The 25852-nt window shown below is 38.1% G+C and overlaps 1 protein-coding gene across 2 annotated transcripts in view; it reads left to right on the top strand.

The window, feature by feature from the left end:
- LOC124596053 (integrin beta-PS-like) overlaps nt 1-25852 on the top strand; it is a 254844-nt gene that overhangs the window by 216019 nt on the left and 12973 nt on the right. Inside the window, exons 12-13 of one of the 2 annotated variants that reach the window (XM_047135029.1) lie at nt 11529-11649; nt 15676-15828. In XM_047135029.1, the coding sequence (XP_046990985.1) occupies nt 11529-11649; nt 15676-15828 (274 nt within the window). Of the gene's footprint in view, nt 1-11528; nt 11650-15672; nt 15829-25852 lie in introns of both variants that reach the window. The other variant, XM_047135028.1, reaches the window with a different exon arrangement.

Genomic DNA, 25852 nt, shown 5'->3' with positions numbered 1-25852 from the left:
GTAGTGAAAAGAAGGCACTCAGTCCCTGTGTATACATTACAGAGATATGCTTTTTCATGTTTATCTTGCAGATCTCCTGTTCTTATTACAACCTTATTGGTTACCTATTCCCTTCTGATGCCCATCCTCATTCATCTTGACGAGGCTCCACTTTGACACCTTTACACCACAAAGTTCTATCTGTTACTTTATCTTTCATAACAAAAGCACTTAAATGGCACAAAAAAAAAGAAAGTGATTTATTGCTGATCACTTCACTGTGCAGTACTTGTTGAATACGTTGATCTAGAGATTAGTGCACTCTTTGCAAAACATGTCTTTCAGATTTTGATGTTTACATTCTTCAGGTGTGTTATGAATAATGTCTGGCACCAAAATTAAGGTATGGACAGCCAAAACATTGACAGTAAGTATGAATTACATTTTGTCACTGTCCGTGCCATAAGCAGTGAAGGAAAATTCCAACATTTTAAGCCACAATTCCAGTTGCTGTGGCAAATATGGTGGCAACCCCACTTTGAGTGGAGTGTGGTTGAAGTGAGGATAATAGCAGGCAAAATGTTCATAATTGAATAAGTGACCCAAAACCCAGTAGACAGCCGACTGGAGCCGAGTGAGTGCAGAGGTCACTATTTGCACTGACCATTGCACCATTTGGTTGCCCCTCTAGAACATTATCTATTGCAGCTGACTTTCTTACTTGGCACTTACTTGTCTATTCAGTGTTCATCTTCTTCGCTGGGCCACAGTAAGAGATATGCATATAATGATGCTAATGAATGAGCTAAATTTATTTAACACTCAAGTCTTACGCATTAATACAGGGCATGCCACATAAGCAATTTAGTGGAGCAGATATGTGCCAAGAGAATTAAACATAAGTTAGAAACTAAAACAAATTTCCAGAATGAGATTTTCACTCTGCAGCAGAGTGTGCACTGACTCTGTCAGTGGCTATGTATCATAACCGAAATAATCTCGCTTCAATGACAGACTGACCACTTTGGGCTCAGCTACCCAACTGCAGGGCAAGGCAAATAAAATGACCCAAAGAACAGAGTTCCAGGGTACAAAGAAACATAACGGAGGAAAGGAAATACAGTACTAACCTGACTATAGCAGATGTTGAAAGTGAACGCCATTCAGCTCTTGACAGTTTTGGGTCCTGCTTAGCAAGTTGCTGAAGGCAGAACAAAGCTGGACTGCTGGAACTGCTGCTGTCTCATCTGAGATGTTCTGCTGCAGTTCTTTTTGTGATACACCTTAGACTTGAGGGTGCCCCACTCAAAGTAATTGCACACTGACAGATCAGGTGACCTGGGTGGCCAGCTAGGGCTGCAACCAGATTGACCCCTGCTAACAACTAGTAATTAACATAAATGAATACACAAATCCATGAGTGTGAGTATTTTATGTAACGAGATAAAATGTGGATAGGTTCTTTAGTACATGTGGTATTTGTTACTTCAGTGTAGTGTCTCTTGGTCTGCTACTTTACACATCATTCCACTGTTCATGTATTCTGTTAAGTATATGCTTTTCTAAGGCTCTGCCATTCTTGTTGCCTGAAAGAGCTGATTTTATCCCTGTCTGACATGAGGGAATCTCCTCCTTATGTAATGTGCTGAAGATGCAAAAAAGAAAGAATGAAGGAACACTTGGGATCAGTAAACTGTAGAAAATGAGATCGTTAGAGGCAAAATACAAGCTTGGGTAACTGTTCCTTTAGGAACAGCATTACACCTATCTTAGCCAATTTAGGGGAACTACGAGGAGCTACATCTGGATGGCCAGATGAGAATTTGAACCTCAGTTTTTCTAAATGCAAGTCCAATGGTTTAACCAATATTCCACCTTGATCAATGCTGAAAGAATCAGTTACAACACTGTGAAAGAGGATACACTGCTACTCACCAGACAGAAGAGGTGATGAGTGGCAGACTGTCACATGTAAAGTACATTTTAAAGTAGACTTAGCTATCAACCAAAGTCATTATCCATCTATACACACACACACACACACACACACACACACACACACTCACACACACTCACAGAGCTGTTTCTACTGTTAGGCAAGAATGGGCAGCCACCTAGAGTGGCAAAGGCCAGAGAAAATTAATTTCAAATCAACCAGCAAAAAACTTGAGCAAATGAGGAGCAAAAATAAAAAAGAGGAAAAATTAAAACACCAAATTGTTTTCAAAATCATACAGAAAAGTTACTTAACCCTCTAGTGGGTGCACCTATGTATAAAGTGCACCAACCACAAATAATTGTTTTGCACTATTCCATCATTGGTTCACATTTGCAAGCCCATACAACTTCCTTCATTACTCCTAGAGTGGCAAAGGACAGAGAAAATTAATTTCAAATCAACCAGCAAAAAAATTGAGCAAATGAGGTGCAAAAATAAAAAAAGAGGAAAAATTAAAACACCAAATTGTTTTCAAAATCATACGGAAAAGTTACTTAACCCTCAAGTGGGTGCACCTATGTACACTCCTGGAAATTGAAATAAGAACACCGTGAATTCATTGTCCCAGGAAGGGGAAACTTTATTGACACATTCCTGGGGTCAGATACATCACATGATCACACTGACACAACCACAGGCACATAGACACAGGCAACAGAGCATGCACAATGTCGGCACTAGTACAGTGTATATCCACCTTTCGCAGCAATGCAGGCTGCTATTCTCCCATGGAGACGATCGTAGAGATGCTGGATGTAGTCCTGTGGAATGGCTTGCCATGCCATTTCCACCTGGCGCCTCAGTTGGACCAGCGTTCGTGCTGGACGTGCAGACCGCGTGAGACGACGCTTCATCCAGTCCCAAACATGCTCAATGGGGGACAGATCCGGAGATCTTGCTGGCCAGGGTAGTTGACTTACACCTTCTAGAGCACGTTGGGTGGCACGGGATACATGCGGACGTGCATTGTCCTGTTGGAACAGCAAGTTCCCTTGCCGGTCTCGGAATGGTAGAACGATGGGTTCAATGACGGTTTGGATGTACCGTGCACTATTCAGTGTCCCCTCGACGATCACCAGTGGTGTACGGCCAGTGTAGGAGATCGCTCCCCACACCATGATGCCGGGTGTTGGCCCTGTGTGCCTCGGTCGTATGCAGTCCTGATTGTGGCGCTCACCTGCACGGCGCCAAACACGCATACGACCATCATTGGCACCAAGGCAGAAGCGACTCTCATCGCTGAAGATGACATGTCTCCATTCGTGCCTCCATTCACGCCTTTCGCGACACCACTGGAGGTGGGCTGCACGATGTTGGGGCGTGAGCGGAAAACGGCCTAACGGTGTGCGGGACCGTAGCCCAGCTTCATGGAGACGGTTGCGAATGGTCCTCGCCGATACCCCATGAGCAACAGTGTCCCTAATTTGCTGGGAAGTGGCGGTGCGGTCCCCTACGGCACTGCGTAGGATCCTACAGTCTTGGTGTGCATCCGTGCGTCGCTGTGGTCGGGTCCCAGGTCGACGGGCACGTGCACCTTCCGCCGACCACTGGCGACAACATCGATGTACTGTGGAGACCTCACGCCCCACTTGTTGAGCAATTCGGTGGTATGTCCACCCGGCCTCCCGCATGCCCACTATACGCCCTCGCTCAAAGTCCGTCAACTGCACATACGGTTCACGTCCACGCTGTCGCGGCATGCTACCAGTGTTAAAGACTGCGATGGAGCTCCGTATGCCACGGCAAACTGGCTGATACTGACGGCGGCGGTGCACAAATGCTGCGCAGCTAGCGCCATTCGACGGCCAACACCGCGGTTCCTGGTGTGTCCGCTGTGCCGTGCGTGTGATCATTGCTTGTACAGCCCTCTCGCAGTGTCCGGAGCAAGTATGGTGGGTCTGACACACCGGTGTCAATGTGTTCTTTTTTCCATTTCCAGGAGTGTATAAAGTGCGCCAACCACAAATAATTGTTTTGCACTATTCCATCATTGGTTCACATTTGCAAGCCCATACAATTTCCTTCATTACTGCTTCAGTCTACACAGTGATAACTTGTGTTGTCATGTATCCAAGAGTGCAGCAGTAATATAAAATAAACAATGAGCTAGGTAAAATAAAAATTTGTGATCCATGCATGAAAATGACCCAGATTATGAGCTGCCTTCACAGTCTACAGTTGCCTATAAGATAATAAGAAATTGAATAAGTGGTTGGCTGGAATCTGATGCAGCTGCTCTGTTTAAGCATAGCACGGGTCATTACTAATGGGTAACATCTGTCTGTGGCAACAGAGTGATATAATGAAAGTTTATTTCATTATCATTTAATTAAAGAGTGCTTTAGCTCATATTAAGTAAGTTTATTTTTTGTTTAATTAAACTGAGATTAAAGTGTGATTTTGCTCATATATGTTTACCTTGGTAACCTAAAGACAGCTATTCTTTACAAGTGTAAATAGCATGCCCTGCATCCATTCACATTATGAAAAACTGCATGTCTGCTCAACGGGTAATATGTCTTTATTTACTCTCACGGAAGTAAGCAAACTGGCTCTACCTACCTCAAAAGTAAAGCGGTCACTACTAAGTATGAAACTAAAACAAACATGACCTTGATTCATCTATGTCAAGCACTGATCAGATGCCAACTATGTGGAGTATTGCGTGATTGTTTTGGATAGTAAAAGTTGTAGAACTCTCAATATGAAATGTAAATGAGGCATCATTTATTTATTTTATTTTAAGAAAGTGGACACTGAAAAAGATGAAATTCATTCATCATTCTAGAAATATTTTAGTTAAAACGGAAATGAAACAACACCATGATTATCCAGATGATCTAGTTTGATGCTTCAACATGTCTCCCACCAGTATAGCTTAATTTCTAAATTCAAGGAATAATTCATGAACACCAGAAAATAGTCCCACATCTTTATTAGTCCTGTTTCTTGCAGTAAGTGATCCCAGATTTGATTGCACTGGTACATTCAGTTGAGTTCTAGTTTAAAAATATTCCTATTTCATTTATTCTGGGAAATTTCAAAAACTGAGGACAAAACAAGAAACTGAGGACATTTGCTGTCTCAGTTTGTTTTAAAGGAATTGAGGAGACATTTTGAAAACAGAGAACTGTCCCCATAAAATGAAGAGAGGACTTCTGGTCTTCTTAGTGTAATGATTAAAAGTGTAAAAGGAGATTTACGTTGTTGAGCCATTGGATGTTGGTGGTTGAGGAGAGGTGACAGGGCGGGAGGGTACTGGGGAGATTTCAATTCTCACCTATGGCAGCAAAATACACACACACACACACACACACACAGCTATCTTTAGCTCCAGGCACTAAGGTCTGACTGTGACAGCTGGGACTCAACCTCTTGAGATGACAATAGCCATGTATTTGTGAGCTGTGCCTGTATGCTTTTTGCCTTTGAGGAAGGCTTTTGTCTAATAGTGCAGTCTACTTTTAAATATCATTAAATGTGCCACTCTGCCACTCAACACCTCTTTTGTGTGATGAGCAGCAATCTATCCTACTTCATGCAGTCCTTCATTATTCATTGTTTGATTTAATTGGCTATTTCCAGGTTCCAGCAATCATAATCATGATGTGGAATGAGTCACTTTTACAGCTATAGAACACTTTCTCAGTAAAAAATATGCAACATGTTCGCTGTTTACATGATAGTCTTAAGTTGTGTTTTTCTGAATTTTCAGCGATTTATACTTAGCTATGATCTCTCTCTCTCTCTCTCTCTCTCTCTCTCTCTCTCTCTCTCTCTCTCTCTCTCTCTCTCTCTCTTTCTCTGCCTGTGTGTTCTTTACATCACTGGGTAAGTGGTCAAAGACTTTTATGGCTGAATACGTCATTCCTTTCTGCAGTACACTATGGTTGATTGTTGAATAATGTGAACTGTTCTCATTGTTACATTATATTTGATTGTTACTGTTGGTTTAAAACTATAATTGGTTGTTGACAACAAACTTCATACTATAAAGTTGTTGGCAGTATGCCCAACTGTCTACAAGTGGTTCTGGAAGGGATGCTACATATTATCCTGATTACATACTTCAGTGCAACAATTACTATTTTCCTCAGTAATCAGTTACCCCAGAATATGATGTCATCATTTATTGGTGAACAAAAATACTTTTTTACCTTTTTGACATTTTCTTCTCCAAAATCAGATGTTATCTCCAAGGCAAAAATTACAGAACTTAGACATTTAAGAAGAGCTGTAATGTTTGACTTTCAATTCTGGTTCTTATGAATATAAACATGTAATAATTTACATAATTTGGTTTCATTTATTGGTTTACTCTCCCATGTTATTTCTAATGATGTAGTCAGGCCATGTGCAGTACTGTGTTTTACCTGAATTCAGTGACAATCCACTTGAATGTAAACTTAACTAACTAAAATCAGTTATAATTTTCAATGAAATGTTAATAACATTTTTTCAAATATTGAAGTTCATCCATTAGGCTTAATTATAATACTTACATTGACAGCAAAGAGGTAAAGAGAGTATAGCCTGTTTGGTTTCTTTTTCTAGCCACTCTAATCTTGTGGTTACTGTATCTGTATTAAGGATACAACACCTATTTCTTTCAGGGACTGTTTATAATGTGTATGTTTTACAGATTTTTTGTTGATGTCAGGTAATGCAGCACACTTTCTAAACATAATGAACCTGCTTGTAGGGTTATTAAAAAGTTACAAAGAAATTGATTCAATTTTTTTCCAAAATGCATTCTCAAATTGAGGTACCATTTAATCCAATGTTATATTGTACATTTGAAGGAGACCAAATTTTTATCAGATATGCATGATATGATGGCTGCAGTACTAGACCTATTTAATTCCACATTTTATGTATATTACAAGGATATAAAAATATCCTATCTTACATTTTAATTTTTATAATTTTTTCCTGATAAAAATGTTATTTTTTCTATAATTTAGTTGATTCAGCAATAGCCCTTAGGTGTACTACATAAGTATGGACTATTGCAAGTTACAGAAGGAAAAATAGAGCAATGCTTTATAAACTTTAGGAAATATTTGTACATGAATTCTGAAAAATACAACTTGCAGGAAATCGTGAATGAAGATATGAGTCCAATTAAACTGTACCTCAGAACATTCCTGAAGCATAGTCTTCATCATGCAACATTTCTTCATCTTCAAGATTTCTCTTGGCATTCCTTTTAGCACTTTTTGCTTCTTTGGTAACTTGAAGAGCAAATCTTTCAGCTTCATTCACCCATTGTCTGTCACATGCAAGCAATTGATCTTCCATATTAGAGCAACATTTTATGCCTAAATTTCTCAGGACTTCCAACCTTTCTATCAATCCATCATTGAAACATATCACTATACCTAGTACACCAACTTTTAATGTATTTAGTCCTACAAAAACATTCTTGGGTAATCTTTCCCATATGCAATGGTTGAAACTTTCATCCCCATGAAGACATAAACTAAGCAAAACAGGGTCACTCAGGTCTCTAAAAATTGATTTTATTTCACTCATAACAGGTTCAGGAAGAGAATGCTTATGATGGTATATTTGACCACTTTCTTTTGCTTTTTGGTAACTGCACCAAGAATCTGCTTCTTTAGGGCAAAGTCCGTGAACACGGTGGTCATCTGTGGACAACTTATGAAAGCAGGTGGTCCATATAGCTTTTCTCATTGCTGCAACACCATTCAGAGGTGCAGTTTATTTAATGGCCAGTCCATAATAAGTCTGAAGAAGGTCTATTTCAGTTTCTGTCAGTCTGCCTTGGGCAGACAGAGATTTTCCATCACATAGCAACTTTACTTTCATTTCTCTTTGTAGCTTCCACAATATAGCACCCATCCTCTTTTGCACATGTCCACAACACTCCAATTTTGTTGCCAAGGTATCACCATAAACATTGAACTCATTAATTTTATTGAAAGCCTTAGAGCCCCCATTGCCTAGGTACTTCGTATTCTGATGTTATAAATGGGCACTGACCTCTGAAATATTTTTAGAGTTCCATCACTTTCCATACCTCCACTGTAACCATCACAGTAAGACTCAGTTTTTACAGTTTCTAACTCACAATTCAGCAAGAACCGATATTTTGATCAGACAGAATAGGCATATTATAAGTGAGACGGAACAGTTCAAGTTCCTAGGCGTTCGGATAGGTAGTAAGCTGTTGTGGAAAGCCCATGTCCAGGATCTTGTTCAGAAGCTAAATGCTGCTTTATTTGCCATTAGAATGGTATCTGAAATAAGTGACACTTCAACACGAAAAGTAGGCTACTTCGCATATTGTCATATGCTTATGTTGTATGGTATTATTTTTGGTGTAATTCTTCTGATTCAAAAAGGGTATTTTTGGCTAAAAAACGGGCTGTTCCAGCTATATGTGGTGTAAGTTCGAGAACCTCTTGTCGACCCCTATTCAAAAATCTGGGAATTCTGACATTGCCCTCACAGTATATATTTTCTTTAATGTCATTTGTTGTTAGCAATATTAGCCTATTCCCAAGAGTTAGCAGCTTTCACTCAGTTAATACTAGAGTTAGCAGCTTTCACTCAGTTAATACTAGGCAGAAATCATATCTGCATGTAGAATGCACTTCCTTGACTCTTGTGCAGAAAGGAGTGCAGTATTCTGCTGCATCCATTTTCAATAAGCTACCACAAGAACTCAAAAATCTTAGCAGTAGCCCAAACTCTTTTAAGTCTAAACTGAAGAGTTTCCTCATTGCTCACTCCTTCTATTCTGTCGAGGAGCTCCTGGAAGAGCTAAAAAATTAAGCAAATTCCAGTGTTACATTGTTGATTTTCTTCATTTAAACTTATGACTTGTCACCTGAATATATTTTTTTATATTTCATTTTATCTGTTTCTAATATCATGTTATAATTTCATGTATTGACTCGTTCCATGACCATGGAGACTTCTCCTTAATTTGGTCCCACGGAACAATAAATAAATAAATAAATAACATAAATAAGTGTTACCGGAGCAGGTGTGGCAGTACTTAGGTAAGCACTCAACATCAACAACTTTTCCATTCTCAGAGAAGTAGCACTTACACCATTCAAGGAATGATATCCTCAACATAGCCATGCCCCATCAAGTGCAACAGCAATGTCCCTGGTTCCACTAATATTTACAGTTTCTTTTACTGCAAATTTCATAGATGCTTTAGACACAACCATCAAGGTACCTAAAAGTATTTTTATGTACTTGCTGGACCTACTGGGTGGAGGAGGAAGGTCCATCAAACCACAAAACGTTTGAGCAGTCTTTTTTTCCTTTTCCTATTGCACACATTGCATTCACTAACTTCAAATTCACATCATATGAATTATGTACGATGTTTAAAGTCATTTTCGAGGTAGATTTATTGTAGGATCTACACAGAACAACTAATTTTCACGCTAAGCCCTTGTTGCTACTTTGTTGTTCAGTTATTTCCATACAGCGTACACCATCACATTGTTTACATTTCACCACTTCCTTTATCAAAGAAGATAAGATGCCTACATCATCAACAACAACAAATCCACTACAAACAGCATCATTGTTAACACAAAAATTTGAATCACGGAGAGGCATGCTATGTGGGAGTTTCTTTCCTGAAGAACTGATACATAGGTTACTTTCAACAGTGTGGCCTGCTTTGTCTGTGAAGTGGTTACCATGGAATTTCCTTTCATTGAATTTCTTGATGTGTGGCATAGTTCGTATTTATTGCACACTAAAGGATATGTACTTCGACAAATTATGTATCATTTGGGCAACAAACTTTCAGTAACACGTGAACAAACTGCTTCAGTGAAACAAAAGTAGATACTAGAAAAGATAATCATTTACACACACTAGAAACCTGCACTGTTACCAACATGTACAATGTATCATACGTATAATCACTGGAAACAGAAAGTTCACAGTTTTTCTTGAAATAATACTGGTTTCTGTAACATAAATAAAGGGGGTGTGGTGGCATACATGACTGTAACTTTAAAATTTGGTGCATATATAGGTCATTTTTCATTTGAAACCCTATAATGTGTATATAAATGTAGTCAGGAAAGACTATAGGATTTAATAAAGTCATAAAAATTTTTTGATTTTTCCACCATTTATAAGTACCCTGTATCCTTAATGATTTCATTATCCACATGAATGTCTTAAAAGTAGTTAAATCTGTGTATCACCAACAAATATTAAAATACTTGTATATCTATATGTTGCAGTGGAAACTTTTAGAACAGTTTTACATGAAATTTTGTCTTGTCCATCACTTATGGGAGAACAGCTCTTTGAATCTGTTGTGATGCAGTTACAATCTTCCATCATGATGTCATGGCTGGAAACATAAATGCTAGTGAACAGAGTTATGGTCTGAAATTTTCAGTTACTTAAGGAATAAATGGCTCTGAAAGTCATAAGAGTGTACTGGATTAGTGGAAATGCTAGAATTCCTTATCTTTAAGATATTTGAAATCTGCACCTCTGTGTAACAGTCTCCTTGAAATATCAAACAGCAGAAACTCCAGGTTGGAATATCAACTATATTAGGAAAAGTGTTGATTGCTACCGGTACTCACCATAAAGATGACCCATTGAGTTGCAGACAGTTACAATAAAAAGGCTGTTACACATTATAGCTTTCAGTCAAAGCCTTCTTCAGCAAAGAAAATACAACATGTTCTCACAAGCAAACACACCTCATACACACATGACTGCTACCACTGGCAGCTCTGATTTTTTATGTTCCATTGGCCTGAATATCAGTTATGTAGTCAAAGCATTGACCCTACATTTGAATTTCTGCACTTTATGATTTTGAGGTAGGTTAGTATCAGTAGCATCAGGTCCTGTCATCCATAATGATTTTTTCTGGAAAAGAATGATCCATGTTTTGCATTTCAATCAAGTCATAGCAGACATCCACACAGCACTGCTGCGGAGTTGAGGAACGTAGGACAAATTATGCACACATATTTCTCTTCTTCAATACATTCTGGAGAGTGGTTTGAATACTTGATTTAAAGACATTGCTCCATTATAGAAATGCAATGCCATTGATAAACCAGTGCCAAACATTCACTACTTAAAACTACCTGCTCACAGCTGACTGATTGATGAACATGTGTTGTTAGTTCAATATGCCACCATATTACTGCACTGATGCACTTATCTGCCAGGAATGAAATCAGTTGTGGAACTTTTTGGATGGATGGTGTAGACCACTTAAGTAAACGTTATGTAACAGTTTATTAATTTCAGACTTGCACTAGATATGTTACTTTGTTAGTAACAGACTAATTGTGTTGCTGTCAGTGTAAAAGAGATGCTTCGAATTTCATGTTTGTTCTCTGAAATTACATATTTTGTGTGTGTGTGTGTGTGTGTGTGTGTGTGTGTGTGTGTGTGTGTGTGCGAGCGTGCGCATGCACGAACGTGCATGCAGAAATTGTGAAGTGTTCGAGAGATAGAGGCATAATTGAGTTGGGTACAGGATAAAATCATGAAATTTATGTTGAATTTACAGATATGTCCAGGAGGAGCCTGCAATGAACTTAAGGAATGTGTAGAGTGTGAAGCTTATACCAAAAAGGATTGTCAGAATTGCACTATTGGACTTACTGTCATTCTTCAGGACACAGTGACAGGTCTGTATTTAAAATACTGAACATTTAAATCTTCTAAGGCACATGATGAATCTAAATACAGATTTTTAATCTGAAAACAAAATATTCTGTTAATGATCGCTTGCATTTCTATGACAACTGCTGTTTTTCCATGAACACTGATGTAACAAAAGGTGTGATTTTTCAAAAACAATCTTTTCTAATTTTCCCACTGTATAGTAATATATGCTGAGTTCCTTCAGTTGCAACTGGTAATGTTTAATCAACAATGGCATACATATGAACTGATTACTGTGGAGCTCAAATTCTACAAATCTGTAGTGTACAGTGCACTCCTAAATTACCTCAGCTGTAACATCATAAACATTCTGTTCTGCTGTACAGAGTCTGCAAGCCTGCAATAGTACCAGTCATGACCACTGTATAAAGCTGTTACAGCATCCAGTGTTTGGTCCCTATGTAGCATACTGAGTCACCATTAATTCCTCCAAACACAAAAAATAATTGAAGTATTTTATTCACTGTATATTATTGTGCACATAATTGCAAAAATAAGTATTCCATCAAATTCACGTGCATGTCCTTGTAAAGAGTTACCCATAGAATATTATGAAAAAATACTATAAATGTAAATATAATTTATTTCTCACAAAACATACGATGTTCAGATAGTCAGATTTGTCATATACAAGACACCAAAAGTTGAAAAAAGGAACATAAATACCTTTTTAAACAAAAAAATTAAATAAACAAAAATAAAATGAAAAAGAATTAGAAGTTTGATACTAGTTTTTGAGCATTACTGTAGTACCATTTGTGTGAATAATTTGTTATACTGGAGCAAGTTTACAGTACAACAAAACAGAAAGTCCTTTTTTGTGTACACTGTGAAGTTCTACATGTTTTTCAAGTTCATTGTACTGCAACAAATGCAATACCATTTTAAATGCTAATCTAAAAAAATGTTTTTGTTCAAATTGTCTTCCATAAATTCTTTTGTGGAATTGGAGCAGCTACCTACTAAAAGATTGTATGGCCATCATTTCAGTGAGCTAAGTTTCACATTAATTATATTCCTTGCCTTTAGCTTATTATAAACCTTTATAGTTTTGTAGTAAACAAGGTGTTTCATTGTTTCTATTTTGAGCTTCTAGGTGTTTTAGATGGGACTTAGTAGATAAAATATTGATAAGGATTTCATCTCCACGAATGTACTTTTTGGATGTAAAATAAGTGTGAAGATCAGATGACTCTCAAATCTTCCACTTTGTGATACATACACAACTGTGTAGAGGGTACAGTCACAGTCTCTGTTATAATTATGACATCACATACGACTTTTGTCCACCTACAACAATGACTGTGAGAAACTGGTATGTTTTGAACTAGTAGGGTTAACTGTGGTGCTCCATGACTGCACCACTCGCTCAACTTTGAGAACATCCTTTGTCATGTAGGAGACAACCCAAAGACAACTACTAGAGACACTGCCCATGGGGCTCCTATAGGACACACGGTCAGAGTTCATTGTCTCTGCTGTGTGCATACCAACAAGTGGGAGATTTGAGAATAATACAATCTTCAAATTTATTTTGCATCAAAATGGTACGTTTCTGGATGGCAGTTTCTTATCAAAACTTTATCTACTAAGTGTCCTCTACAATTCATAGATCCCTAATTAGAATTTGTGAAACACTCAGTGTAGTGTCTGTTGTGTTGGAAGTTTGAAATTCTTTCATGACAAGTGCTATAATTAGACTTTAAATTGTAATTTGAAAATATGTGGTGGTTGTTTTAGATGAAAATCAAAATCTCTCTGTAATTCTTCAGGCTTTCTCAGCGAGGTGTTGGCGTGTTGAAACATGTTGAACAATCAGGTTTCTGCCGGCTATTCATGTCTTTCTTGCATGATATTTCAGCTGTGCGACTCACAGTCTTCTTCAGGTGCTGTCTGATAGCAATGACAAATGTTTTTTTTTTTCTAGCCATGGCTGTTCCAAAAGCTTTGTGTGTACTTTGTGGTTATTATCCAATCTCAAATTGCTCTATGGATTTCAAAATGACGTCCAAGTCATGTTAGACGTTTTATCTTCTAATTGTCATCATTTAAGGACTTTCTGTTACCATGATGCACCACGTCAGGCATTCTATCCAAGGTTTATGCCTGCCAGGAGGGGCTGCAGTGTCATTTTCAGGCTGCCGGTGTTCAAGTTCCACTTGAGACTCGGTAGAATATCCTCAGGTATTGGGCCTGTTGTTCGAGAAACCATTTCACTTGCATCCTTTGTAGCATGTACTGGGCTGTTTTCTCTGACTCCATCTTCATACTTGGGTTTTCTGGGGTCTTGATATTGCCTGTATTGCATCTTTAAAATATCAAGAGCTGGGTTCCATGTGGAACTGGAAACCAGTGCAAGTTGCAAAGGCAATCTATTTGATCCAAGAAAAATTGACGTTCCATTTTGTGTCAGCACCCTTACAAATATGTGGATAAAATGGCTAAAAATGTTATCATAAATAAGGGGTCACATTGCTGCAGATGCCAATGTCTCTCCGTCTGTCATCCAAAGCTTGTGGACATGATACAGGCCAGCTACTGCCAGACCATTGCAAGACAATCTCAGAAGGGCCACTGGAGCTACTGTGTCTGGTCGGACTGTAAGGAACAGGTTTACAAGAAAGGACCTAACAATCCAGATGTCCTGTTGTTACTCTGCATGATACAACAAGATCTCGCAGCCTGGCTTCAGCTCTGCCATTCTCATTTCAACTGACAACTTCATCAATGACTTCCTCTGATGCAAGATCATGGCCATGTCCATGTGTGGCAATGCTGTGATGAGTGATACCTGCCAAATTGACAGATTCAGCCAAGGTTCTGTGATGGTGAGGGTAGACATCAGTGTTGACAGCTGCATGGATCTTGCAGTTGTCCATGTTCACCTTAGTACTAGGCTGTTGAACCAGATGGTGGCTGCTACATATGATGATAGCCCTTAATTCTTTCTTATACGTGATACTGCCAGAGTGCATGTGGCAGGCATTGCCAGGGATGTGTCGCGAAGCCTGGATATTGAAGTAATGAAACTGCAGCATTGAGTCCTGACCTAAAACCCATCAAGCATGGGTGGGATCTGCTTGACAGATGTTTTTGTTGTTGTCCTGTTCCACCACAGACTCTCCAAGAAATCTCAAGGGCTCTCACTGAAGAATGAGAACTAATGCCACTGGGTAACCTCTGTGCACTTATACGGCGCATGCTATGTGGGTGTCAGGTGGTGATAAATGCTCACAGAGGGTATACACATTATTGGATCTCTCAAAGTCCAGTGCAAAGTACCCAGGCTGATGGGATGAATGATTTTTTTTCCACTTTGTTTTTGGCATGTGTCTGACATTTCAGTTGTTTTTATGTAAATGAAAGAGGATGTAATGATGTTTTATTGTTTACTTAATTTCTGAAAGATAAAGATATAATTTGCTAACATAGACAGTCCTCAATTATTGCCCAAAGTCACATTAAGCAGCAAATTTTTTGTTTGAAAAATACCGTCATAAATCGAGTAAATACATAGTTTCCAGTAGCATCTAAATAACAGGTAGAAAATGTAACTGAGGAGACAGTCACTTTTTCCCAAAGCAGCAGCTTTATTACTAATTTACTCAATAAAATTTAGATGGTATAAGCATGAAAAGTGTTAAGGAATATTGTGATAGTTTGCTGTCAGTGACGCATACAGATTAAGTTTTTATGATATTCTTAACTGTTGTTAATGTATAGCCACACTCATTCCACATCCCTGAAGGCTGTCCTCCTGGATGAGATCTACAGAAAATGATAAATGAATGAATACTGGTTTTTATATTCTGGTTTTCTCTAGTGATCATAGTAAAACATTTACACATTTATTAAGACCAAAAATATTTCACGTTTGCAGCAACATATAAAAATGATGGTATCACCATACTTTTCAATATTTTCTACATGTTAAAAGTTTTATGTTCAGCTGGAATTTCATCAATGACTGATCATTCCACTTTCAGAAGACTCTGTTCAAAATGAAGAAAACACTGGATTTTGCCGCTTCCCTGATGAAAATGACTGTACCTTTTCTTTCATATACAGAAAAGTAAAAGGTGCAAATATGTATGATGTGATTGCAGAAAAAGAGAAACGATGCAGCAATGTAAACATTTTAGGTTTGTATTGCACTTTATGCAGCATCTCATTTCTTTCCACAATTTATAGCAGTATGTATTTTCTGCAGAGGTATTATAATTCCTGTAATGTTTAAGCTAATGCTAGACACTTCTTTTATCTGCATATATCTTCTAATTCTGATTTACTCGAGATATTGAGCTATATTTTATTGTATTAACCATCGAGCAGGTTCACAGTTTTTTATAACACAAGCAGCCATATGGCTTAATCTGTACACATCTAACGGATAGCTGTCTTTATTACTACCAAGGTGAAAATGTATGAACTGAATCACAGTTTAATTAACAATGATAAAATAAACTTACATTATATGAGCTGAATCACAGTTTCATTAAGCTATAATAAAATAAACATTCATTGTATCACTCTGTTGCCGAATACAAGTGTTTGTTGTTGTTGTTGTTGTGGAGATGGCATTCAATCTGAAGACTGGTTTGGTGCAACTCTCCATGCTACTCTATTCCATTCAAGCCTCTTCATCTCCGAACAACCACTGAAACTTACATTCTTCAGAATATGCTTTCTATTTTCATTTCTTGGTCTCTCTCTATGATTTTTACCCTACACACTTTCCTCCAGTACTAATTTGGTGGTTCCTCAACATCTCAGAATGTGTCCTATCAACTAATCCCTTCTACTAGTCAGTTGTGCCAACAATTTTTTTCTCCCCAATTCTATTCAGTATCTCCTCATTAGTTATGTGATATACCCATCTAATCTTCAGCATTCTTCTGTAACACCATATTTCAAAAGTTTCTATTCCCTTCTTGTTTAAACTGTTTACCACCCATGTTTCACTTCCATACATGCCTAAAATACTTTCAGAAAATACTTCCTAACACTTAAATATACCGGGTGTACGTAAAGTTCAGGAACTCTTTCAATTATTTACTGCACAAGAACTAAACAATGTACAGATGTCATACATATTGCATTTTGAAGAGAAGCTCTGAAAGCTTTTTTTTTTTACAAACATTCAATATGCGAACCGTGAGTGACCCGGCTTGATTTCTTGCCATATCCATCCCAGGATGGCATCATCAACTGTGGCAGTCACTTCCCGTATTCTCTCCTGGAGCTCTGCTACATCATGTAGTAGAGGCAGTACATAAACCAGATCTTTACTGTGTCCTTGTTGATGGCTTCTTACCATACTTGGTTCTAAACATCCGATGAACAGCTGTAGCACACTTGTTTTTGTCGAACTCCAACACACAGAAAACTCGCTCTGCACCTGAACTCGCCATAGTCCATTAAATTTTGAGCATGGAGCCACGCAAATAAAACTTCCTCCACTGATACTTCAGCTGCGTATCATCCGGCCATCCTCAGAGTGAGTCCCAAGACTGACGACAAGATGCCAAGCGCGGCCTCATATGCTCCACCACGACGGTACAGCGCATGCAGGTCACAGATGCTGGTCGACGGCGAAGGAATATGCTTACACTTGCGCCACCTTTGGTGAAGGCATACAGACATTCGATTAGCTTATCGATGTATGATCATCAGCGGTGATACGATGATGACTTCTCTTTAGTTTAATTACCCCAAGAGCCGGATTCCATGGTTTGTCCAAATTAAAACCATTATCTCTATTTATTAAATCTAATTTCTACAGCTTCCTTGAAGATAGATTCCCAAAAGGAAGAAGTGGATGTTAAAATCTTCACATCACTGTAATTCATGGAATGCCCTATATCAATACAATGTTTGGCCACAGCTGACTTGTCTGGCTGTAATAAGTGTGTGTATCTTCGATGCTCCACACATCTCTCATGAGCAGTGCATGTTGTTTGACCTGTGTATGACTTCTCACAATTTCCGCAAGGAATCTGACACACATCCACTTTACGAAGCAGTAAATCATCCTTCACAGAGCCGAGTAAAGCTGCAATCTATGTGGGGGGTGGAAGATCACCTTAATACAGTGTTTCTCAAGAATACGGCCTATCTTCGAGGAAAGAACACCCACATAGGGCAAAAATGCAGTACATCTGAAGGAATTAGTATCTTCTTCCCCATCGCATACCTGCATTCTAGGTTTTGCACTGAATGCTCTACGAATTTGTTGCGGAGAAAATCCATTCAATTTAAAAATGCTCATGAGATATGCAAGCTCTTCTTGCAAATTATCTTTATCAGATATACAGTGTGTCCTATGCACTAAAGTCTTAAGGACACCTATGGTCTGTGAATGGTGATGGCAGCCACTGGCATGTAGATATAAGTTTGTGTGTGTTGATTTCCGATATATGGCATGTTCTAATGTGCCATCAACTTTACGGTGAATGACAACATCCAGAAAGGGTAGGCAGCCATTTTTTTCTATTTTTGTAGTAAATTCGATACTAGTATGGATAGAGTTCAAATTCTCAAGAAATCGATGTAATTCATCCATCCCATGTGGCCATACCACAAATGTGTTGTCCACATACCTCCAGAAGACCGTTGGCTTGAAAATTGCTTAATCCAGTGGCTTGTCCTCGAAGTCTTCCATGAATAAATTAGCTACCAGAGGTGAGAGGGGACTTCCCACAGCAAATTTTATTTGCATGGCTGCGTTCCCGAAATTTAATGGACTGTTCATTATGCTATGAGAAGTTGAAAATGCGCATGAACTCGCCATATTTGTGACTATTGGCAAATTAGCAAACTACCCTGTGGCGGTGTACATGAAAACAAACTTTCAGGGTTTCTCTTGAAAATGACATATGTATGATATCTGTACAATGTTTGGCTCTTGTGCAATAAATAATTGAAAGTGTTCCCAGACTTTATGTACACCCTGTATATTCACTATTAACACATTTCTCTTCTTCAAAAATGGTTTTCTTGCCAATGCCAGCCTACATTTTATATCCTCTCTACCCTGTCCAAATAGCAAAAATTGTCTACTATGAGGATGGTTTGAAAACTTATTGAAATCACCACAAGAGGTCAGTGCTAGTGCAATGACTTTTTCATGTGATATTCATTTGACTGTTGCCTGTAAACACATGCCATGTCAGTGCTCTTGGAAGAGAGGTGTGCCAGTGACGTGGCTCTATTGTTGTTCCCGCGTAGTGATTTGTGAAGATGGAAAAAATCGAGATTTGAGCTGTGATTAAATACTTCTTAAAGAAAGGTGTGAAAGCAAAGGATATTCATGCCAATTTCCAGAATACACTGGGGGACTCTGCTCCTTCATTTTCAACTGTTGCCAAGTGGACAAATGAGTTTAAATTTGTTCAGGAGAGCTTAGATGATGATCCGTGCAGTGGTCTGCCAAGGTGTGTCACTACTCCAGAAATCATTGCAAAAGTGTCATGGAGGATTGCCGATTGAAAGTATGTGAAATTGCTCACACTTTCCAGATGTCATCTGAAAAGGTATATCATATTTTAACTGAAGAATTAGAAATGAAAAAATTATGTGTAAGATGGGTGCCACGACTCTTGACGCGCATCCGCACACTTGCTGTCGCCATGGCAAAATTACACGAAGGTATGAATTGTTGTCACACCCACCTTATTCACCTATATGGCTCTGTCAGACTTTCCATATCTTCCCAAAACTGAAAATTTTTCTTTGTGGACAAAGATTCACTTCAAATGAAGAACTGATAGCTGGAGTTGACAACTAATTTGCAGGCCAGGAGGAAACTCATTTTCGAGGTGGGATCAAGGCACTGGAACATCATTGGACCAAGTGCATTAATCTTCAAGAAGGGAAAAAGTTTCAGTGATATAAGTACTTTTTTCTGTTCTGTTCTGAGGACTTTTCAAACCACCCTCATACTTTAAGTGTCTTGTTACCTAATCTAATTCTCTCAGCATCACCTGATTTAAGTCGATTACATCCGATAATCCTTGTTTTGCTTTTAGTTGATGTTCATCTTATAACCATTTTTCAAGACAATGTCCATTCCGTTAACTACTCTTCCAAGTCATTTGCTTTCTCTGACAGAATTACAATGTCATCAGCAAACCTCAAAGTTTTTATATATTCTCCCTGAACTTTAATTCCTTCTCTAAATTTTTGGTTTTCTTTATTGCTTGCTCAATGTACAGAATGAATAACATTGGGGATAAGCTATAACCATGTCTCACTCCCTTCTCAATCACTGTTTTCTTTTCGTGCCCCTCAACTTTTATAACTGCTGTCTGGTTTCTCTTCAAGTTGGAAATAACCTTTTGTTTCCTGTTTTTTACCCCTGCTACCTTCGGAATTCAAAAGAGAGCATTCCATTCAACTGAGTCAAAATCTCTCTGTAAATCTACAAATGCTATAAATGTAGGTTTACCTTTCCTCAACTTATCTTCTAAGATAAGTCATAAGGTCAGTATAGCCTCACGTGTGCCCACATTCCTCCAGAATCCAAACTGTTCTTCCATGAGGTTGGCTTCCACAAGTTTTTCCATTCTTTTCTAAAGAATTTGTTTAAGTATTTTGCAATCATAACTTATTAAACTGATAATTCAACAAGATTCACATCTTTCAGCACCTGTTTTCTTAGGAACAGGAATTACTACATATTCCTTGAAGTCTGATGGTATTTTGCCTGTCTCATATGTCTTACACACTAGATGGAAGAGTTTTGTCATGGCTGGCTCTTCCAAGGCTATCAAAAAGTCTGATGGAATGTTATTTACTCCCAGGGTCTTGTTTTGGCATAGATTTTTCAGTGCTCTGTCAGATTCTTCTTGCAGTATCATTTCCTCTTCATCTACATCCTCTTCATATATACTCCTTCCACCTTTCAGCTTTCCTTTCTTTGCTTAGGGCTGGTTTTCCATCTGAACTCTTGATATTCATGCAGCTGCTTCTCTTTGCACTGAAGGCCTCTTTAATTTTCCTATAAACAGTATCAATCTTTCCCCTAGTGATATATGCTTCTGTATCCTTACATTTGTCCTCTAGCTATTCCTGCTTAGCCATTTTGCATTTTCTGTCAGTCTCATTTCTTAGATTTTTGTGCTCACTTTCGCCCCTGCTTCATTTTCTGCATTTTTATATTTTCTTCTTTCATCATTTAAATTGAATATCTCCTGTGTTATCCAAGGATTTCTTCTAGGCCTCTTTTTTACCTGTTTGATCCTCTGCTGCCTTCACTATTTCATATGTTAAAGCTATCCATTTGTCTTCTACTGTATTCCTTTCCCCTGTTCTAGTCAGTCATTGCCCAATGCTTCCTCTGAATGTAACAACAACCTGTCGTTCTTTCAGCTTATCGAGATCCCATCTCCTTAATTTCTTACCTTTTTGCAATATCTTTAGCTTTGATCTACAGTTCATAGCCAGTAAATTGTCATTAGAGTCCACCTGGAAATGTCTTACAATTTAAAATCTGGTTCCAAAGTTTCTGTCTTACGATTACATAATCAGTCTGAAACCTTCCGGTGTCTCCAGGTCTCTTCCATGTTTACAACCTTCCTTCATGATTATTAAACCACGTGTTAGTGACTAAATTATGCTCTGTGCAAAATTCCACCAGAAGGTTTCCTCTTTCATTTCTTTAACCCAGTTCATATCCACCTAAAATTTTTCCTTACCTTCCTTTTCCTACTATCAAATTTTGGTCCCCCATCACAATTAAATTTTCATATCCTTTAACTATCTGCATAATTTCTTTTATCTCATCATACATTTCTTCAATCTCTTCATCACCTGTAGAGTTAGTTGGTATATAAACTTGTACTACTGTGGAGAGTGTGGGCTTTGTGTTTATCTTGGCTATGCTGTTCATAGTAGCTTTGCTGCTCATAGTAGTTCACTGGCATTCCTATTTTCTTATTAACTGTTAAACCTACTCCTGCATCATCCTTATTTGATTTTGTATTTATAACCCTGAATTCAGCTGACCAGAAGTCCTGTTCTGCTGCCATTCAACTTCATGAGTTCTCACTATATCTAACTTCAGCCTACCCATTTCTCTTTTTAAATTTTCTAACTTACCTGCCCGATTAAGGGCTCACAATCCATGATCCAAAATGTAGGATGCCAGTTTCTTTTTCCTGATGATGATGATGATGATGTCCTTGCAAGTAGTCCTCAACTGGAGATTCGAGTGGGGGACTATCTCACCTCCAGAATATTTTATCCAAGAGGATGCCATCATCTTTTAACCATACAGTGGAGCTGCAGTCCCTCGGGAAAAGTTACAGATGTAGTGTCTCCTTGCTTTCAGCTGTTTGCAGTACCAATAACAAGTGATATACCACAGTAATTACTCACTGGATGCACTAAGCAGTGAAGTTGCAGCAGATCCCAGCCAGCCAATTATTTGACCGGTAGTTATCTTGTAGACAACTGCCTCATTGTGGGACTGCACTGCTAGCTCAGAATATGTGTTGTTTTCTTGCATGGATCATAAATTTCTTCTTTTCTATCTCAGTGCTCACCTGGATGTATGACAGCACAACTTACCACAGTGTTAGCTGAAGCAGTAATTAAGGAATTGCTGTGGACTCACAATTGTAAAACAACAAAAGAATAGTACAATACAATGTTATTTGTGGGTGGCACACTTCATTTTTATAGGTATTCCTGCTTGAGAGTTTGTCTAATTAGATTATTAAATTAAGTGAAACTGAAGGTTTCACTTCAAAATCAGAGCTGATTTTAAGTTAGAGTAGGGAATGAAAATATCATTTAAACTTCTTTAGAATATTTAGTGAGAATGTATAAAAGCAGATGTAATAAATGACAAAAGTTTGGATGTAGAGAATAGACAAAACAAATAGATTCCAGACTACCAGCCTTGCAGACTCAAAAATATCCTATTTCCACGTCTGGATGTGAATTTTAGGAAAAAATTTGGAATTGTAAAGAACATACCATCCAAGATCAGAAGAAACAAATGGACATGAAATGAAAATACTTACATACCACTAGAAAACAATGATATGGGCACCACTAGTTTGGTAGTGACATGCTTCAGTAATAAAAATAAAATGTTTGCAAAATAAGCGTACTGTCACTGTAAAAATAATGAATATTACAACTAAAGGTTTCTTCACAATAGAGGTCATTAGAGATGGAACACAAAAGGACAAAATTACATGTGGCATTTAAGGACTTACTCTGTCATTTTCCGGAAGTCATTTGTGGAACAACAGGAACATAATTGATTTAAATAAATAAACACTGCACCAGTTGTCTATTTTTTCATGCTTCATATGGCATGTTTCAACAATTTATTCTCAATGTCAAATACAAATATTTAGATAAGTATTTTATGTGATGTTTCCATGTGTGTTGTTCGGCCTCACTTACACTGTAGTCATAGAGAGGCAGAACAACAGACATGAAAACACTATCCAAAATACTTATGTAAGTATTTGTACTTGACAATGAGATTGAATTCTCAGAATGTGTCATACTAAGCATAAAAAATACATAATTTGTGTAGTGTTACATCATTTAAACCATGAATGACACAGTTGCAGGCATTCCAAAAACATTGATTATGATGAATGAAATTAATGAACCTAACTGTCAATGGCTGCAGGAGAATTTGAAACTAGATCCTCTCAAATATTAGCTCATAGTCTGTACCAATACACACCTCACTTAACCATTGTCACAATACTTAATCCATCTTCATGGTCACCTTGCATATCTGACTTGGTTCAATCACAAAAACACAATATATCTCAATAACTTATAAAAAATGTGGTGGAGTAGAAGACAATCTACTCTCTTCAGAGAAATTCTTTAATACAATAAGAGGACTTATTAGTAACACATTCCTTTGAAACCACCTTAGAACAGCCTCCATTTAAACTCCTCATATACTTTGGTAATTTGTTAAAATTTGTCCATGTTTGATAGTGTCTGTTGCCTGTGCCTTTCCTCTTGTGCCTTTCTGGGTGATAACCACAACCTCTCCTACTACTATAAATATTTACGTCTTTGCTCAAACTGCTGTATTGCTTCTATCTTAAAATTAGCTGTATAGTTGTAGAAATGGATAGTGAAGGGCATGTAAATAATTTCTTACTCTTGAATATGCCTTTACACGACTCATTATACCAGAAATTGCACATTCCCAATTGCATTTATTGTAGGTTAATTGCACTCTTAATATGATTGGATGCAGCATGCCCCCATACTTCAGTTCCATATGAGTTGTATGGGTACACTGCTCTCTCTCTCTCTCTCTCTCTCTCTCTCTCTCTCTCTCTCTTTCTCATTTGCTCATAATACAGAAATTGTTACATTATTCTCATTGCACAAACTGGCATAAAAGATCCATTTAATGTTCCCAACCCTGTTTAACATTGTATGAAGGAAGACTGTTTCATCATCAAATTCTGTTTCTGTACAGTCATCAGGTACAACATTCCACTGCACTTGATGATTTAGTGGAAAGTATATTTGACTTGTTTTGCTATAATTTAAGTTTAAGAAATTACTTTTCAAATAATACCTCAAGCCATTTAAGTCACCAGAACAATTCAGCAACAGATCATTTTCATTTTGTCCCAGGCTAATAGCTGTTGTGTCATCTTTGTAGTTAAATATCTTTCTACTGTGCAGTGTGAGTAGATCATTAATGTATAATATTAACAACAAGGTCCCAAAACCAAGCTTTTGAGGCACAGCCCACTTCACTGTAGCTAGACTGCTTAATAATACTAGCTTTTCAGTGTTCTGTATGTGTCACCTGATTCCTGTCTTGTAAGTATGGTTGTAGGAGACATTTAGCTATTCATCTGAGAACATAAGTTTCCATCTTATTAAGTAGCATCTCATGAGACAGTGCATTAAATCCATCTGATAAATAGGAATAAACATGTCACCCTTTCTTTGTCATCTAATTTCATTAATGTTGTATGTGCTAGATCACATATGGCAGATAAAGTTGAGCAACATTTTCTAAATCCATGTCATTTTTCTTGTAACATGGTTTCTTTGACAAACTCAGTGTAATAATTTTTAAAATATAGTACTTAGATTGAAATTAAGCTAATTGGTTGCTAGTTTTCAATTTTGTCAGTGTGCACTGGCTTGACTGCTTTATTTAAACTTTTATTGAATGGAAGAACTAGAATAGGCACATGTAAACATCTACATCTATTTAAAATGACCGATGAAATTTTATTTTGCATTTTGTTTGTGTTTGTCTCTATTTTAGGTGTTTCTCTTTCATGCATATACAATGAGTTTTGTAATTATCAGGATGAGAGTTCATACCAAAGCCTCCTGAATTAATGAAACAAAAATCAATCCCAGAGGGCCATGAGATGTCAAATGGCTGCTGTGTCATCCATTGCCACTGATATCATCTGGATGCAGTGTAGGGGGGATGTTACATGGGGTCAGCACACTGTTTACCCAACTATTACTTGGCATCACAAGGCTGAGTGGGAATTAGTAAAATGGTTATTAAATGTGTTAATGGTTATACAAGTATCTTTAACATTAATACTCTCATTCTTTGTTGGATGTTGTTAATGCTGGTCTTTGAGAGGTAGACAGACATGTTGAAAAAAGACTGCTTCACATTATCAGCCTTCAGACTAAGTCTTTCATCAAATACACACACACACACACACACACACACACACACACACACACACACACACACACACACACGCACACACACAGAGAGAGAGAGAGAGAGAGAGAGAGAGAGAGAGACAGAGACAGAGACAGAGACACTGTCACCTCCCTGAACTAAGGCCTGACTGTGACTGCAGCTGAGATGAGTTGGTTAGCGATGTTTCCTGGGGTGGGCAGCAGGGGTGCTGAGGAAATGTGAGCTGAGGAAGGGGAGGAATAGTGGAGAAATGCTTAGTGCTACCAATGGGAGCATGTAGGAATGTTGGAGAGACAGGACAGCTGGCTGATAGGGGATAGGTGCAACATTAAGATGCTGGGGGAGGGGTGGGGGGGAGATTAGATTAGATTAATACTAAAGTGCGCATCATATATCTTGGCGGCCGAGTTTAGGTTCGTTCTGCGCATCTGACGTCACAAAACACAGTCAGCCAATGAACAGAGAACGACGTTGCCACA

Source organism: Schistocerca americana, chromosome 2 (assembly GCF_021461395.2).
Source record: "Schistocerca americana isolate TAMUIC-IGC-003095 chromosome 2, iqSchAmer2.1, whole genome shotgun sequence".
NCBI classification, from domain to species: Eukaryota; Metazoa; Arthropoda; class Insecta; order Orthoptera; family Acrididae; genus Schistocerca; species Schistocerca americana.
The sequence above is the reverse complement of the archived record's forward strand: the minus strand, read 5'-3'. Positions and strand labels throughout refer to the sequence as shown.